Below are 15,658 nucleotides of genomic sequence, written 5' to 3' on the forward strand. Positions count from 1 at the left end.
CCTGTGGGTCAATAACACTTCAATTGGCTTGCATAATCAGAGCCCTTCGATATGTTTTGTGTCACATATTTATACATATATTTAAAAGGGAATTGTGGAAATTTCAGCTACTATCAGAAATGCTACAAACTCAGCAGTTTTAACCTAAAACGGCCATGACACGTAACTGTCCTGCATGGTCCTACTGGACACTAGAGAGCAGCAGAGTGGCTCAAAGTATATTAACTGATGAAAGTTTTCTCCTCTACATAATACACACGAAATGCACTCTTATTATAAATTGTCATATGAACATTAATACCTACAATCACACACTTGCAGCTCTTACCTGGTAATTCATTCCTGATATTCCCGAACTTTTGAGCGTAAGTTTATGTGTTATTTATATATATATAGATAGATAGATACAGTACATCCACTTGTCCTATCTGTGTATACCCTGGTAATCAGAATATTAGTGAAGTGAAAGATTTGGCTGTTCTGGTAAATATTATTTTAAGAAAATAGAGAGCACTTATTAGTGATAGGATTAAGAAATCAGATTTAGATGCTAGACAATATCAATAACTATATGAATTATATTGTTTATATGAATTTTATCCACATTATGACAGATAGTTTGAGTTTAAAGGATGTATTACCTTGACAGGCTGTTAGATAGCAGACTTTGCCTCTCTGAGGTACCAACAGTTGCTTTATGTTGACAGAGTAGATGAATATTTAACAGTAGGAAGGAAAATAGAGGGCATCAGATCGCTAAGAAGAAAACAACACTGGCTCCATCATGAAACCCTACTGTCAACACCCTGGTGACAGACTAAACTGCTGTTCTTGATCAGCCGATTTAATCTCTGTTGACCCAAAGGTGAGCTCTGAATTACAAGCTTATGTGTGGGAAAACGAATGTGCGTTTCACTGGTGGCTTGGAAGCCTTCGAAGGATATTCAGGCAGACTCGAGGCACTGACAAGTCAGCACGATGAATAGCAGCCACAGGATTATCCAGGTGATCAGTGCTATGCAATCGGAAATCAGAAGGCTGGAGCTGGAGAACATGGGCCTGCGAAGGAGAGCTGGACCTCATCTCCGGAAGAATGCAACAGTTCCCATGGTGATACCAGAGCAAAGAGGTACTTACATACTGACTAGTGATTCAATACAAACAATAGTCATTACATTTCATTATATTCATGTGACTGAGAGACTGTTTTGGTTGTTTTATTAGTTAAATATTAATAGCTAAATAGACTAGGCTTGCATTTTGCTTTGTCATTCTTGTAAAACTATCAAGTCATGTCTTCACAATTTATGCGAGTCAGAATTGTGCCCTCACCCTTTTGATGTGATGTTTTGTCCCTTTTCTCTAGAGAGCATCGTGATGACAGTGAGAAGGTATTCAGTCTTCAAGTCTTTGGTCACCTGTCCTCATTTCCAGATGGACAATGGGAAAAGAGAGAGGTGGACTGGAAAGATGCGTCGCTGAAAATGAACATGCATGACATTATCAATGAATAAAATATTATTCAATATGCCTATCTGAACAGTAGTCCTGTGATGGAGTGACAATGCATCTAGATTTTACCATTTATGGGATACAGTCCAGCTCCCTCTTAAACTTGGACAGGATGCAGGTAGATTGAAGACTCATCTCAAAAACGGTAGCTACCTCAGCTACTCCCAAGATGAAATAATGATGAAAGTACAATAAAAAAATTGTATTTTTCAAAAATGCATTTTACATTCAACAGCAAAAAAAACCTAAAAGTAAAGGTATTACATAGTTGTATAGTTAAACCCAAACAACTCTTAGAAACAAAACAGCCATTATGTTGCACGAATTAGTTTTTTTCTTCGTTTTGTTTTGGGTTTTTTTTTTCAACAGAACTTTATTTATAACGCAGTTGAAATACAACAACATACAGAACAATACAGAAAGTTCTGGATATCACCCTTTAATATTTTTGTATCAATCTTTTTTTGTTGAATTATTATTATTATTATTATTATTATTATTATTATTATTATTATTATTATTATTATTATTATTATTATTAATAATAATAATTGGGTATTTTCATTGTTTTTGTTTTTGATGAGTACTTTTTTAATGTTGAGCAAAAATGTACTCCTTTGAAATTTTGAGAGTCTGAATCTGGTTTTCCACATTTCGCATTGTATGCCACAGCTAATTGATTGAAGCAAGGTTTGGAGCCAATTTTCATTTGTGAATATAATATATTCTTTGAATAATTAAACATTATATTATATAACTCTCTGTTCAACCCACTGAAAACAAAGCAAAGTAATATATCAAACATCATGGCTGTTTAAAACAGTCTATGGCTGATTTAGTGCTGATCTATGTGTTGTTACATAGTGGAAAAACAAAAACAAAAAAAAACATCTACATTAAAAATGTGCAATATGTGCAAGAGGGGGTGGGGTGGGGGTAGAATCTAAAAAAGAACAGTGGGAAATACTTTGAAAACGATAGTACACCTCTACTATAGATATAACACTTTATGTTATCAACCAGGAATTACATATATATATTCTTTTTGTTTAAGCAATGGCTTTAAATTTATATTTTTATATTTGTATTTTGCCAATACCAATTCAAACTTTTCTTTCCTTTTTCTTTAGCTGTTACATTGATCTGAAGTTGTGCAGTCTTTAAGTTGAAATAAAGCAGATTTGTGTCATACAATGTGATTTGGGTCAGTGGTGGATGCTATCAGAGCATCCATGCACAAAAAAAAGCTTTTACCCCTGGTTTCAGACTATTGAACAGCCGGGCTTTATATACTACCTCTGTACAGATGCACTAAATAATAAAAAAGAACTGAATATTTGCACAAAAACGAATTATTTTTGCACATTTTGAAAGGACTACATTCTGCATATGGTCAAAAACATTCCTTCAACTTTCCACATATTTTCCATTACCTCCTCAATTTACAGATAATGGTTATTTTATTTTCCTTTGTTCTGTTCTTACTGTTTTTATTTTTGCTTGCTTATCGTTTAATGCATGCATTGACAACAAGTTTGTCATTGCTCAGTATAGCCCTGCGTTACTACTGCGCACATGACAATAAACCTCTCAAAATCTTAGGTTAACGTCAACCTTTTTTTTTTTTTTATTGAACAGAATTTTTTAAACAAGAAAAACACACTTTATACAAAACTACTAGTAGAGGAAATATAAGAAAAAAGAACATCCAGGAGTTTTTATGAACAAGAGACATATAAACAAAAATAAGAGACAAGTAAAGTCAATACAAAGGAACTGTAAGGCATTTCAAATCAAATAGCATCAACATTTCGGAAAGAGACTTAAAATAAAAGATACTTTGATATATCGGTTACTAATTTTTTTGCAGGGTTATTTGACTTAATATTTTTGAAAGAAAGAAAAAAACTTTTGAAATCATTTATAAAAAAATGGAAAGAGGGTTTCATTTTTCTCCACTTACAACAATGTATGTGGTATTTAGCCAGTAAGAGAATGACATTAACTAAGAAGGACACTGATTTGTCAATAGTATCTATATAAAAAATAATGTTAACGATTTCTAAATTTGGAATGTCATTCATTTTTAAAGATAGACAATTTCTAATTTCTTGCCCAAAATTTTTTGAGACAGGACACAATAAAAACATGTGATCAAGTGATTCTTCCGATTCATTGCAAAAAACACAGGGGTCAACTTCAAATTTAAATCTATGTCTCGAGAATTCAGCGGTTGGATACATTTTATTAATCAATTTAACTTGACTTTGGGGGGAATGGGCCATTTGATGTAGTTTGAGTGGGTTTAGGTTAACGTCAACCTGTGGAATGCACCTGTCAGTGTTGTGAATTCCCTATTCTCGCGAGATTTCCGGATTGCGCAGTGGCGACCCAGTCGGCCGCCATCACCGCATACAAGCTAACAGTATCTTAAAAACCAGTCAGTAGAGCGTCTAAAAACAAAAACAACAAGGTCTCAGAGCAGCCTTGTTCCTAAAGGGGCAGGTAACAAGTTCCCCCTGTCGCTTTCCTGGCGCAGAGAGTAAACTAGCGCTGCCTTTCATGTAGTCTTTTAAGTCAACTTTGAAAAGAAAGTCGTTATAACTGATCATGTCCAACCTAAAAGGCGGTACCAAGAAGGACACCAAGATGAGGATACGAGCCTTCCCTGTGAGTATGCACTGGTTTTGCTGGTTCTGTGTGCACGGAGACGGTTAGGGGCAGACTGAGAGGCGAGAATGACAGGGTTGTGTTAGCAGCTTCCGGCTAACTAGCTGCTCAAACTAAAGGCTGATTTATGGTACCGCGTTACACCGACGCAGAGCTTACGGCGTAGGGTACGCGGCGACGCGCACGGTACGCCGTCGACTTAACGCGGAACCATAAATCAGGCTTAAGCAAAAGGCGTCAAGCGATAACTAATTATTACCTGAACTAATAATAACACGAAGCGCAGTCTTTGTTGTATGTGCTCAGTTTAATTTCTGCGTTAGCTGCTTTTGCTGGTTTTCAAATGTAGTCTTTTGTTTGTCCTGGGGTTCTGTTAGCATGATTAAAGAAACTCCAGGGAGGAGCAAACATGAATAGCCACATCGCGGAGTTGTTCACTGATTTGGCTTTTAAACTTCAGCCACTCTGCAAGTGTCATTGGGTTATGAACATGTTTGGTCATTCAGACCTCCTGCAAATAATTGCCTGATTTTAAGTTGCAGTTAATGTTGACGTCACGTAATCAACTGTGGTGTTTTTATTTCTGGCACAATAGTTTCATTAAATTGGGTTAGAGTAAGCCAGCCAAAGCAATGCTGTTAAACTTGGGTAGATAATGCATAGCAAGGCTTTACAGGACCTCTGTAAGTGGAATCAATTATCCATTCACACTTGTTTTCTATAACACTGTTAATGCAACTTGTGCTACACTAAGTGCTTTACACGTTTCATGGAAAGTAGACTTTTTCATCAGTGTTATAACCAGTACTCGAGTTGTAAAAATAATTCAGGGGGGATGGGGGATTTTATCATATGGGGACAGATAATTTGTGCTGATTACAAATAATATAATATATTACAAATAATAGCACTGACCAAAACACCTGCAGAAATACTGCAGGAATGACATAGCAGCAGTTAAATGCAGCCTTCTGTAAGCTTTAAATATCCACTGGGCTTACATCTAATACATCAAAACACAAAAATAAAAAACAGTTTTCTGAACTTATCAATATGACTCTGTCCTTCACAGGATAAGTAACATGGATCACTGCAAAAACTCAAGATCTTAACAAGAATATTTGTCTTATTTCTAGTTAAAATGTCTCATTTTAGTAAAAAAAAATCTCATTATCCTTAAAACAAGAATCATCACTGGAAAAAACGACAATTTTCACCTGTTTCAAGTAGATTTTCACTTGAAATAATTAGAAAAATCTACCAGTGGAACAAGATTTTTTTGCTTGTAATAAGAAGATAAAATCTTGTCCCAGTGGCCGATTTTCCTACTTATTTAAAGTGAAAATGTACTTGAAACAGGTGAAAATGGTCAAATAAGTTATTTTTCTGGTGATGACTCTTAATGTTGAAATAGCAGTAAAACCACATTCATTGATGAAATGACATAAGGGATGGAAAGGGGGGATGTCAGTTTTACGGGGGGATGATTTTGACCGTTTTTATTTCAGGGGGGATGCCATCCCCCCTCAACTCGAGTACTGGTTATAAGACAATGCAACGGACATCTACCTACAATGTTTAGCTTACATTCAAGTCCAGACCTAATAGTTTATAATATTCATAATAGCATAACTAGCATTCATCTGTTTCCCTCAGATGACAATGGATGAGAAATATGTGAATAACATCTGGGACCTTCTGAAGAATGCCATCCAGGAGATCCAGAGGAAGAACAACAGTGGACTGAGCTTTGAAGAGCTTTACAGGAATGCTTACACCATGGTGCTTCATAAGCATGGGGAGAAGCTCTACACAGGCCTGAGGGAGGTTGTTACAGAGCACCTTATCAACAAAGTAAATAAAATAGAACATTTCCTTTTTAACAGTTCTTCATAGGATACACGTGTGTGAAAAAGTGTTTGCCCCCTTCCTGATTTCTTATTTTTTTGCATGTTGGTCACACTTAAATGTTTCAGATCATCAAACAAATGTACATATTAGACAAATATAACACAAGTAAACACAAAATGCAGTTTTTAAATGAAGGTTTTTATTATTAAGGGGAAAAGAAAATCCAAACCTAAAACATAAATTAACTGTGGTTTATCACATCTTTGAAAAGCTGAGTTCAATTTTTCTAACCAGACCCAGACCTGATTACTGCCACACCTGTTCTCAATCAAGAAATCACTTAAATAGGACCTCCCTGACAAAGTGAAGTAGAGCAAAAGATCCTCAAAAGCTAGACATCATGCTGCGATCCAAATGAAATTTAGGAACAAATGAGAAACACGTAACTGTAAGTAGTAAGTAATTGAGATCTATCAATCTGGAAAAAGGTTCTAAAGCTTTGGGACTCCAGCGAACCACAGTGAGAGCAATTATCCACAAATGGCGAAAACTTGGAACAGTGGTGAACCTTCCCAGGAGTGGCCGGCCGACCAAAATTACCCCAAGAGCGCAGCGACGACTCGTCCAAGAGTCACAAAAGACCCCAGAACAACATCTAAAGAACTGCAGGCCTCACTTGCCTCAATTAAGGTCATTGTTCATGACTCCACCATAAGAAAGAGACTGGGCAAAAATGGCCTGCATGGCAGAGTTCCAAGACGAAAACCACTGCTGAGCAAAAAGAACATAAAGGCTCGTCTCAGTTTTGCCAGAAAACATCTTGATGATCCCCAAGACTTTTGGGAAAATAATCTGTGGACTGATGAGACAAAAGTTGAACTTTTTGGAAGGTGTATGTCCCATTGCATAAAAGTAACACGGCATTTCAGAAAAGGAACATCATACCCACAGTAAAATATGGTGGTGGTAGTGTGATGGTCTGGGGCTGTTTTGCTGCTTCAGGACCTGGAAGACTTGCTGTGGTAAATGGAACCATGAATTCTGCTGTCTACCAAAAAATCCTGAAGGAGAATGTCCGGCCATTTGTTCATGACCTCAGGCTGAAGCACACTTTGGTTCTGCAGCAGGACAATGATCCAAAACACAGTAGCAAGTCCACCTCTGAATGGCTTAAGAAAAACAAAATGAAGACTTTTGGAGTGGCCTAGTCAAAAGTCCCGACCTAAATCCCGACCTGAATCCGATTGAGTTGTTATTGCAGTTGTTGCTGCTAAATAATTCGTAGTTTGATCTGAACCATTTAAGTGTGACAAACTAAAATAAGAAATCAGGAAGGGGGCAAACACTTTTTCACACAACTGTACCTTCAAAACCTTATTTCAAAAATAGAATTCTATAATATATGCACATTCATCTCACTAGTGATTGTTTGATATGACCCTATATTTTCAGGTGCGGGAAGATGTCCTAAACTCCTTAAATAATAATTTTTTGCAAACGTTGAATCAGGCCTGGAATGACCATCAGACTGCCATGGTCATGATAAGAGACATCCTCATGTACATGGTGGGTATGCTGTTGTGGTTTTCCCCAACTAATTTTATATAATTAAATTGTTTTCCTATTGTAAGTGAATTATCTTTCTTGGTCATTTATAATTTTTTGCTTTTTAAGAAGTGGCCTTTGATTTAACCTCTGGCTAACCTCTTTCCGGATGCTTTTCTGTACTTTGATTATAAGGTTATACTTTATTTGTGGATGCAACAATAAGGCTTTGTTTTTCTTTTTTGTTTCATTGAAAATACTGGCAGGACTGGTTGTTGAGTTGGGGGGGTGGAGATGATTAAGCCCTTGAGATAATCATGAGTGTTGGCTAGAGAATAATACTGTCAGTGAAACTACAGAGCTCCCCTCTGTTCCACACTCATCTTTCCTGTCTTGCTCTCCATCCCCATTAATTTGCTTTTGCTGTTTAACCAGCTTCCGGATATTCTTCAAAGTGGTATTCAGGAATAGCAGTGCAACTATGATGAACTCTTATCCTGATGTAAGGATTGGGAGATGATCAGTTTGGAAGACAATGGTGTTAGGAGACCATTTGAGTTCTTTGTTGTCTTTTTCTTGAAATACACTTATAGAAAATACAGTAGTCAACATTTGAAGTGGATCCAAAACATACTTGCATTTTATGCAAGAATTTTGTATAGTATAAATTCTTGTGTTAGGAAAGCTTTGATTAAATATTTTTATCTGCTTCAAATGTTGACTCTTGCATATAAATTCTCAGTCACAGCAAAGGCCTATCAAAAACAGACACGGACAGAACAGAATCTTTTTCCTATACTTGTTGATCTAATATTCCTATTATAGCTAAACCTTTAATTGGTTTGAAAGATGGTTTCACATTTGTATTTTACTGGCAAATGTACATAGGCTACAAATGATAGTAGGGTAAAACTGTCTTACGCGCCACAAAACCACATAAAAGTACCACTGCAATTTAACAGAGCACAATTTCACAAACTGAGACAGACCGTCTCAGATAATATGTGATCACATTGTGTATATATATCTATTTTTGATTCAGCCAGGCAGGCCTTTTTGTGTCCATCTTAGTTTGGTTGTTTCCATTACTTTTTGTTCCATCATTCAGTAGCATTTTCTATATATGTGAATCCAGAACAGACAACACATACTTCTATCTGTTCCTCCATTGAGTTTCCACTTTACATTCAGTAAAAATCTGCTTATTTAATGTGTTTTTATATTTTTATATGATGAATCAAACAAATAGTAGTTTTAGCTTTTTCTGCATAAAGTATCATTTCACATTCAATATTATTATTATTTTTTTTTTATTCTTCAGGACAGGGTTTACGTGCAGCAAAATAATGTGGAGAATGTATACAACCTTGGCCTCATAATCTTCAGAGACCAGGTAGTACGCTATGGCTGCATTCGAGACCACCTACGACAGACATTGCTGGACATGATTGCACGGGAGAGGAAAGGAGAGGTTGTGGACAGGTAAGAAGAGTTGTCCCTCACTGTTTGAAGGTTATACGGCCTGAGCAATTGCTCTAGGATAATACATATTTTAGATTACGTAAGAATTTGGGTGTCTGACATATCTGATGCGGTATATATTTTTCCTCCGTGAAATGCAGAGGGGCCATCAGAAATGCCTGCCAGATGCTGATGATTCTTGGCCTGGATGGCAGATCTGTTTATGAGGAAGACTTTGAAGGTCCTTTCCTGGATATGTCAGCTGAATTCTTCCAGGTGAGTTTAAACACCATACTTTGTTTTTGGAATTCATGAAATGTATATTAACAGGTTAAACAACATGCCATTATTGTCCATTTTCAGATGGAGAGCCAAAAGTTCCTTGCAGAAAACAGTGCCAGCGTCTACATAAAGAAGGTGGAGGCGAGAATCAATGAAGAGATTGAGCGAGTAATGCACTGTCTGGACAAGTCTACAGAGGAGCCCATTGTGAAGGTGGTGGAGAGGGAGTTAATTTCTAAACATATGAAAACCATTGTTGAGATGGAGAACTCTGGCCTGGTCCATATGCTCAAGAACAGCAAGACAGAAGGTAAAAGGATTTTTTATTTTATTTTTTCATTCATGGATTTTCTCTTCAATGAATTATTAACATATATTAGACATTAAAACTAACTGATTGTTTTTGTTTTTTTCACATCATATCTTTCGCTCAGACTTGGCATGCATGTACAAGCTGTTTAGTCGTGTGCCAAATGGCCTGAAAACAATGTGCGAGTGTATGAGTGCTTACTTGAGGGAACAAGGCAAGGCCTTAGTGTCAGAAGAGGGAGAGGGCAAGAACCCAGTCGACTATATCCAGGTACACTGACTAAACTGTATCTAGGAAAAATCATGACGAAATATTTAAATGCCCAATTAAAACTTTAACCAAGAGGCATACTGATTCAGATAATTTATTGTTTTTGTGTGAACGTTTCTTCAACAGGGTCTGCTGGACTTGAAGACACGATTCGATCATTTCCTCCATGAGTCTTTCAACAACGACAGACTCTTTAAGCAAACTATAGCTGGAGACTTTGAATATTTCCTCAACTTAAACTCCCGGTCACCAGAGTACCTGTCACTCTTCATTGATGACAAGCTCAAGAAAGGAGTCAAAGGAGTATGTGTATCTTCTTTTCCCTATTTCCCCAAGAGTATACTCAAATTAAACATTGCCTGATTTTGTTTTTCCTTTTTTGGATCAGTTGACAGAACAGGAGGTGGAGTCTATTCTTGACAAAGCCATGGTGTTGTTCAGGTTCATGCAGGAGAAAGACGTGTTTGAAAGGTACTACAAGCAGCATCTTGGCCGTCGACTTCTCAGCAACAAAAGCGTCTCAGATGACTCAGAAAAGAACATGATCTCTAAACTCAAGGTAAATTAATTAAAAATTGCTTTGAACGCACATTTATATACTGTACATCCCTCAAACTTGAGTCATATCTTTTATCTCATGCAGCAGTTTCAGTTAATTGCTCTCTGTCCCTCTCCCTTCCAGACAGAATGTGGCTGTCAGTTCACCTCAAAACTGGAAGGGATGTTCAGAGACATGAGCATCTCCAACACTACCATGGATGAATTCAGGCAACACATACAAACCACATCGGTAGGGCAGTCACAAAAACATACCAAAACAAGCACTCGGTTAAATCAGATTGCTTTCAAATGTAGCCAGTTACTAAAAAACAAATTGCATAGCACTATTTTCATCATTGTTATAATATATACTATTAAAAAAGTTTAACCTGTAGTGAGTATTTTTGGACGACTTTGAAACCATTCACTGAACATATTGGATTCTATTATACATAAAATAATATTGAATTCAATACACTTATTTCTCATTTATAATGTGTCCAAACATGATATAAAAATAAAAGAAAAAGCCCGATAAACATTTAATGTAGAGTTTGTGATAATAGATTATCTGCAGATAAATGTTACTGGCTCACAGCACAATCTCACTTAAGTTTTTTATTGCTCCTTTAAAATCAGATGGTTATAAACTTCACCAATTCAAAATCGATATATTTAAAATACATAATTGTAATGTTTTTTTTTATTTTACATAGTTGAAATTTTTCATGTTATTTGTTATCACCCCTGCCTGATAAACCAAACACTAAATAAAAATACGATTGAGTCATACGCTTGTAGACCAAAAATTGAAAAACATATCTGAAGTACATATTTGTGTCTTTATTAATAGTAGAGAATTGCACAGAGATGGTAAACAAACACGATTATTTTGCATCAATTGTCTTGTAATAAATAAGTGCTGTTTATTATCTTTAAAAATTATATTGCGAAAAGAATCATTAAAGTTTTCTGCATCTCTTCCAGGCATCTCTAAGTGGTGTGGATCTCATAGTGAGGGTCCTCACGACTGGCTACTGGCCCACACAGTCCGCAACACCCAAATGTACAATCCCCCCTGCTCCTAGACATGCCTTTGAAGTCTTCAGAAGGTAATAATCCTGTTTTACTGTACAATTGAAGGTTGGTAATCATTTGTAATGGGTTGACTTAAAATATCCTCTGCTTTGTTTTATAGATTTTACCTTGCCAAGCACAGTGGAAGACAGCTCACACTGCAACATCACATGGGTGGGGCAGACCTAAACGCAACCTTTTATGGAGCTGTTAAGAAGGTAGACATGAAAATCTATGACACAGAATATTAAGCAGAAGGCTACTTTTTGTCTTAAAGATTGAGTCTCAGGGAGTCTTCCCTTTAATGTCTGCCTCTTTTGCAGGAGGATGGGTCAGAGGTGGGAGTGGGAGGAGCCCAAGTGACAGGTTCTAACACCCGAAAGCACATCCTGCAGGTCTCCACCTTCCAGATGACCATTCTCATGCTCTTCAACAACAGAGACAAGTTCAATTTTGAGGTGGGAACACAGGGCATCACTTTTTTCAACTAGATGTTGATATTTTCATCAATGTACCTATTTTAATTAGATTAAATAATAGCTTTACAGCCTTAAACCTCATATGTATAATCTTGGTCTTTACGGATAGATTATTCTCCAGATAATTCAGTCCACTTGTTGGAATCATTGTGGCAGTTGCCATGTTTCTGTAAATCATTATCAACCAGTCATATTTGAAGTTCTTGTTTTCACTTCCAATTAATTTCATAATCGCATATTTGATTGTTGAAAACACCTTGAAGGCACAGATGTCTGTCATAAATGCCATTGAATGTCTTTTGTCAACACAGTTGTCTACAGCTGTACCAGTGTAGAGAGAAATTCCACATAGCATGTAGGATCTGCAGCAGCTTGACCAGACGAACGGTCCTTGTGGCCATTTTAGTACCCAAAGTGTGCTAATAGGTTTTCTCCTGCTCAAAAGACAATCTGGCAAAAGATTTAAAAAAAAAAAAAAAGAAATAAAAGGGGAAAATATATACAGTGTGTGTGTGTATATATAAAGACTCAAAATTCAGTCAAATGCAATAAAGACAAATGTGAGTGCAATGTGCAAAATATGCAATATAGTTTTCCCTCGACATCAAAACAGCTACGGTAGTTGTTGAAAGGCAGTATAATAGTTGTATACAGTAGTTTACATTTTAAGTTATAATTATTATTATTATTATGAATATTATTAGGGCTGGGACACTGAATAAGCACCATGACGATTCATCCTGAGGCTTCTTGCTCAACTTTGTTAGTGAGCTTTGTCTCGGTCTTTACGGTTTTAACTGCTGAACGATTAGTGCAGAATGTAATAAAATAGGAAGTCAAATGGCAATGGCGTGTGCATCATACGTAAAAGTTTGACTGTAGCTTATGACTCTTGTGTTTACGAAAGTGCACGTTCTCAGTTTCACAGGAGTATAGGATATCGTTGGGAAACTTGTGACAGTTTTTTTTTTAGCAAATAACAGTATTCTTCTACAGCAAAGATGGCGACAAAAAGGGAAAAAAAAGTCAGGTTGTGGTTACAATACCCTTTTTTCATAACCCTTATTCCAATTTCGTCCTTTTTTTTATAGGAGATTCAACAGGAAACAGATATTCCAGAGAGAGAGCTGGTCCGAGCATTGCAGTCTTTGGCCTGTGGGAAACCTACACAGCGAGTTCTCACAAAAGAGCCAAAGTCCAAAGAGATAGAGAATGGGCATGTATTTACAGTCAATGATCAATTTACTTCCAAACTGCACAGAGTTAAAATACAGACAGGTGAGGAAACAAGTGCATCTTACACAACTCAAACTCCTTACTACTTCTTCTACACACTGATTTCTAATTTCAGGTTGTTTAATTTCAAGACATCTCAATTAAGCAAAATATTGGTTTATGTCCAGCAAGTAAAACCAGTACCAATGTGACATATGGATTATGCTTCTGTTTGAAAATAAATGCTTTGTTTCATATGGAAGAAGCTAACTTTGTATGGAAGTAAATCTGTGTCATCGGATTTTCAAAGAAAACTGATTTAATTTCTAGCACTGAATATGTATGCATTGAAATTATGTATTTGAAAGTTTTTTCAACGTTAAAAAATCAAGCGCAAAAAATGTAACTACAAATAATTCAACATTAAAAATTCAGCTGAACATCCGGGAACCCAAGGAAGAGCAATCGATTCTAGATTCAAGATCGGGAGCGTGCATCAAGCAAAAGGAGCGATAGATCCGTAGTTATCCGTCTTCACATGCTCCGCCAAAGCCGCTCCCCCCTCCCTCCACTTCAGCGGCTCATATGCCTCTTCAAGCGCATTCCTGTTTTCAAAACTCCGCCAATCACCTCTAATAGCATGTCAAAGGATCTCAGCATTATTCAATTAATTTGAAACTACCGGTAGAAGAAAAGTCGTATTCTGACTATCTGTACGCTCTTGTTTAACTTACGCTTAGTTTATGTCCAATACAGTCTGTTAATGTACAAATGTCAGCTGTCTATTAATGAATCTTACAGACACAAACCAGACTGATGGCATATAATGGAGTTAAAACACACCGAAGCCCCATTATTATTGGACATGGCTAAAATCTGGTCACCATGCTAGCCGACAAGCCGAAGTTGTACACAGATTTACTTCCATACCTTTGAAGTAAACTTGGCACTTGATCTTTCTGTGATACACATTGTCTCATACTTGTAACCAACTATACTACCGTAGTTGCTGCTAAACAAGGAGAGTCAGACCCCGAAAGGAAGGAGACACGACAGAAAGTGGATGATGACAGGAAGCATGAGATTGAAGCAGCTATAGTGAGAATCATGAAGTCAAGGAAGAAGATGCAACACAATGTCTTGGTTGCCGAGGTAAAGACAAACAGGATAAATATTTGATTTATTTTTTTTTATTATTATTTTTATTTGATTTTTTTGGGGAGTCTATGAAATTTTAAAGAGCAATCTTTAATGCTTTACTTTTTTTAACTCTCCCTCTCTGTGCTTTCAGGTGACTCAGCAGCTCCGGGCACGGTTTCTCCCCAGTCCTGTGGTAATAAAAAAGCGTATAGAAGGACTAATAGAAAGAGAATACTTGGCAAGGACACCAGAGGATCGAAAAGTGTATACCTATGTTGCATAGAAGACGAACTCTGGATGAGACTGGATGTGGAAATAGGAATTGTTTTCTTTGGGCTGTTGTTACGCATGGACTGAAGTTTCTCTTAAGACAAACACTGGGAACCCAACTCATCGTCCCTTGCAAAAACACAATAAACTTTCATGAATGGGAAGTAAAATCTTCACAAACAATACATCAAATCTTCTAGACGACTTATAAATGAGGCCCAGTTTTTCTGCTCCCTGTGAGTTTTAAACATGGATGGATCCAGCTTCAGGCTTTTCACTCTTTTACCCTTGTAGAGATACCTTGCAAAGAATCCCTTGGGAAAATGTGAATGCACCACATTTTTTGTTTCAATACTGTAAAATAAATAAAATTATTGAAAACCTCAAATGTGGATTGTTACAAAATAAAGATGGGTATTGTTGCTCTGGTTTGACATAAAATTGTATTGTCTGTTTTTCACATCTGTCTCTTGCTTGTATTTCTTTTCTAAAGCAAATGTTCACTATCCAGAAGAAGGTGTATAGAAATCAACTATATTATAGCATTGTCAACTACACATTTGAGATGTAAATAATCATGGAAGAAAAGTACAATTAATGGAAATTGAACTTGCAATGTAAAGGCGCCTGATCCTCCAACACAGGCATTGTACTGAAGAAATTTTTGGCAACTTTATCATTAAAATGTAAAACTTTAAGATTTGTTCCACAAGCGTCCAACCTATTTCTCAATAGATGTTATTTAAAATCCTAAAAACATGAATAGTGTGGCTGAGAATTCATAGGTTTTGTATATAAAATAGTTTATACATTACATACGCAGATAGTTTACAGCAGAGATGTTTTTGACATGCAGCTCAAAAAATTAATGTGATTCCCTGTGCAGTTTCACACATCACATACATGTCACATCGATAACATTGCTCCCCGTGTCCCTGCTTAGTGATCTTCCGAGTAACATTATGCACATTGGAAGAGGGATCAAACTGACATTGCAGGAGTAGTTTTTACAATAATTTGAGAGCATTCACTTCAG

At 36.6% G+C, this 15,658-nt stretch overlaps 1 protein-coding gene across 1 annotated transcript; it reads left to right on the forward strand.

Moving 5' to 3' along the window:
• Positions 1 to 3,898: 3,898 nt before the first annotated feature.
• LOC133452673 (cullin-3-B-like) lies at positions 3,899 to 15,320 on the forward strand. The gene is made up of 16 exons (XM_061732205.1): positions 3,899 to 4,182; positions 5,839 to 6,036; positions 7,486 to 7,599; positions 8,900 to 9,060; positions 9,201 to 9,315; positions 9,403 to 9,631; positions 9,756 to 9,901; positions 10,028 to 10,204; positions 10,290 to 10,460; positions 10,584 to 10,691; positions 11,429 to 11,553; positions 11,640 to 11,736; positions 11,842 to 11,976; positions 13,089 to 13,275; positions 14,219 to 14,364; positions 14,504 to 15,320. Exons 1-16 carry the CDS (start codon positions 4,123 to 4,125, stop codon positions 14,633 to 14,635), a joined length of 2,301 nt encoding a protein of 766 aa, XP_061588189.1. The 5' UTR covers positions 3,899 to 4,122; the 3' UTR covers positions 14,636 to 15,320.
• The last annotated feature ends 338 nt before the right edge of the window (positions 15,321 to 15,658 follow it).

Source organism: Cololabis saira, chromosome 10 (assembly GCF_033807715.1).
Source record: "Cololabis saira isolate AMF1-May2022 chromosome 10, fColSai1.1, whole genome shotgun sequence".
NCBI lineage: Eukaryota > Metazoa > Chordata > Actinopteri > Beloniformes > Belonidae > Cololabis > Cololabis saira.

What these genes read in the sequence shown, in the direction of transcription:
- LOC133452673 (XM_061732205.1), top strand. Translation starts at nt 4,123, where the DNA reads ATGTCCAACCTAAAAGGCGGTACCAAGAAGGACACCAAGATGAGGATA. An exon ending in AACACATACAAACCACATCG is followed by an intron (nt 10,692 to 11,428) that starts GTAGGGCAGTCA and finishes CATCTCTTCCAG; the next exon opens with GCATCTCTAAGTGGTGTGGA. An exon ending in GAGACAAGTTCAATTTTGAG is followed by an intron (nt 11,977 to 13,088) that starts GTGGGAACACAG and finishes TTTTTTTTATAG; the next exon opens with GAGATTCAACAGGAAACAGA.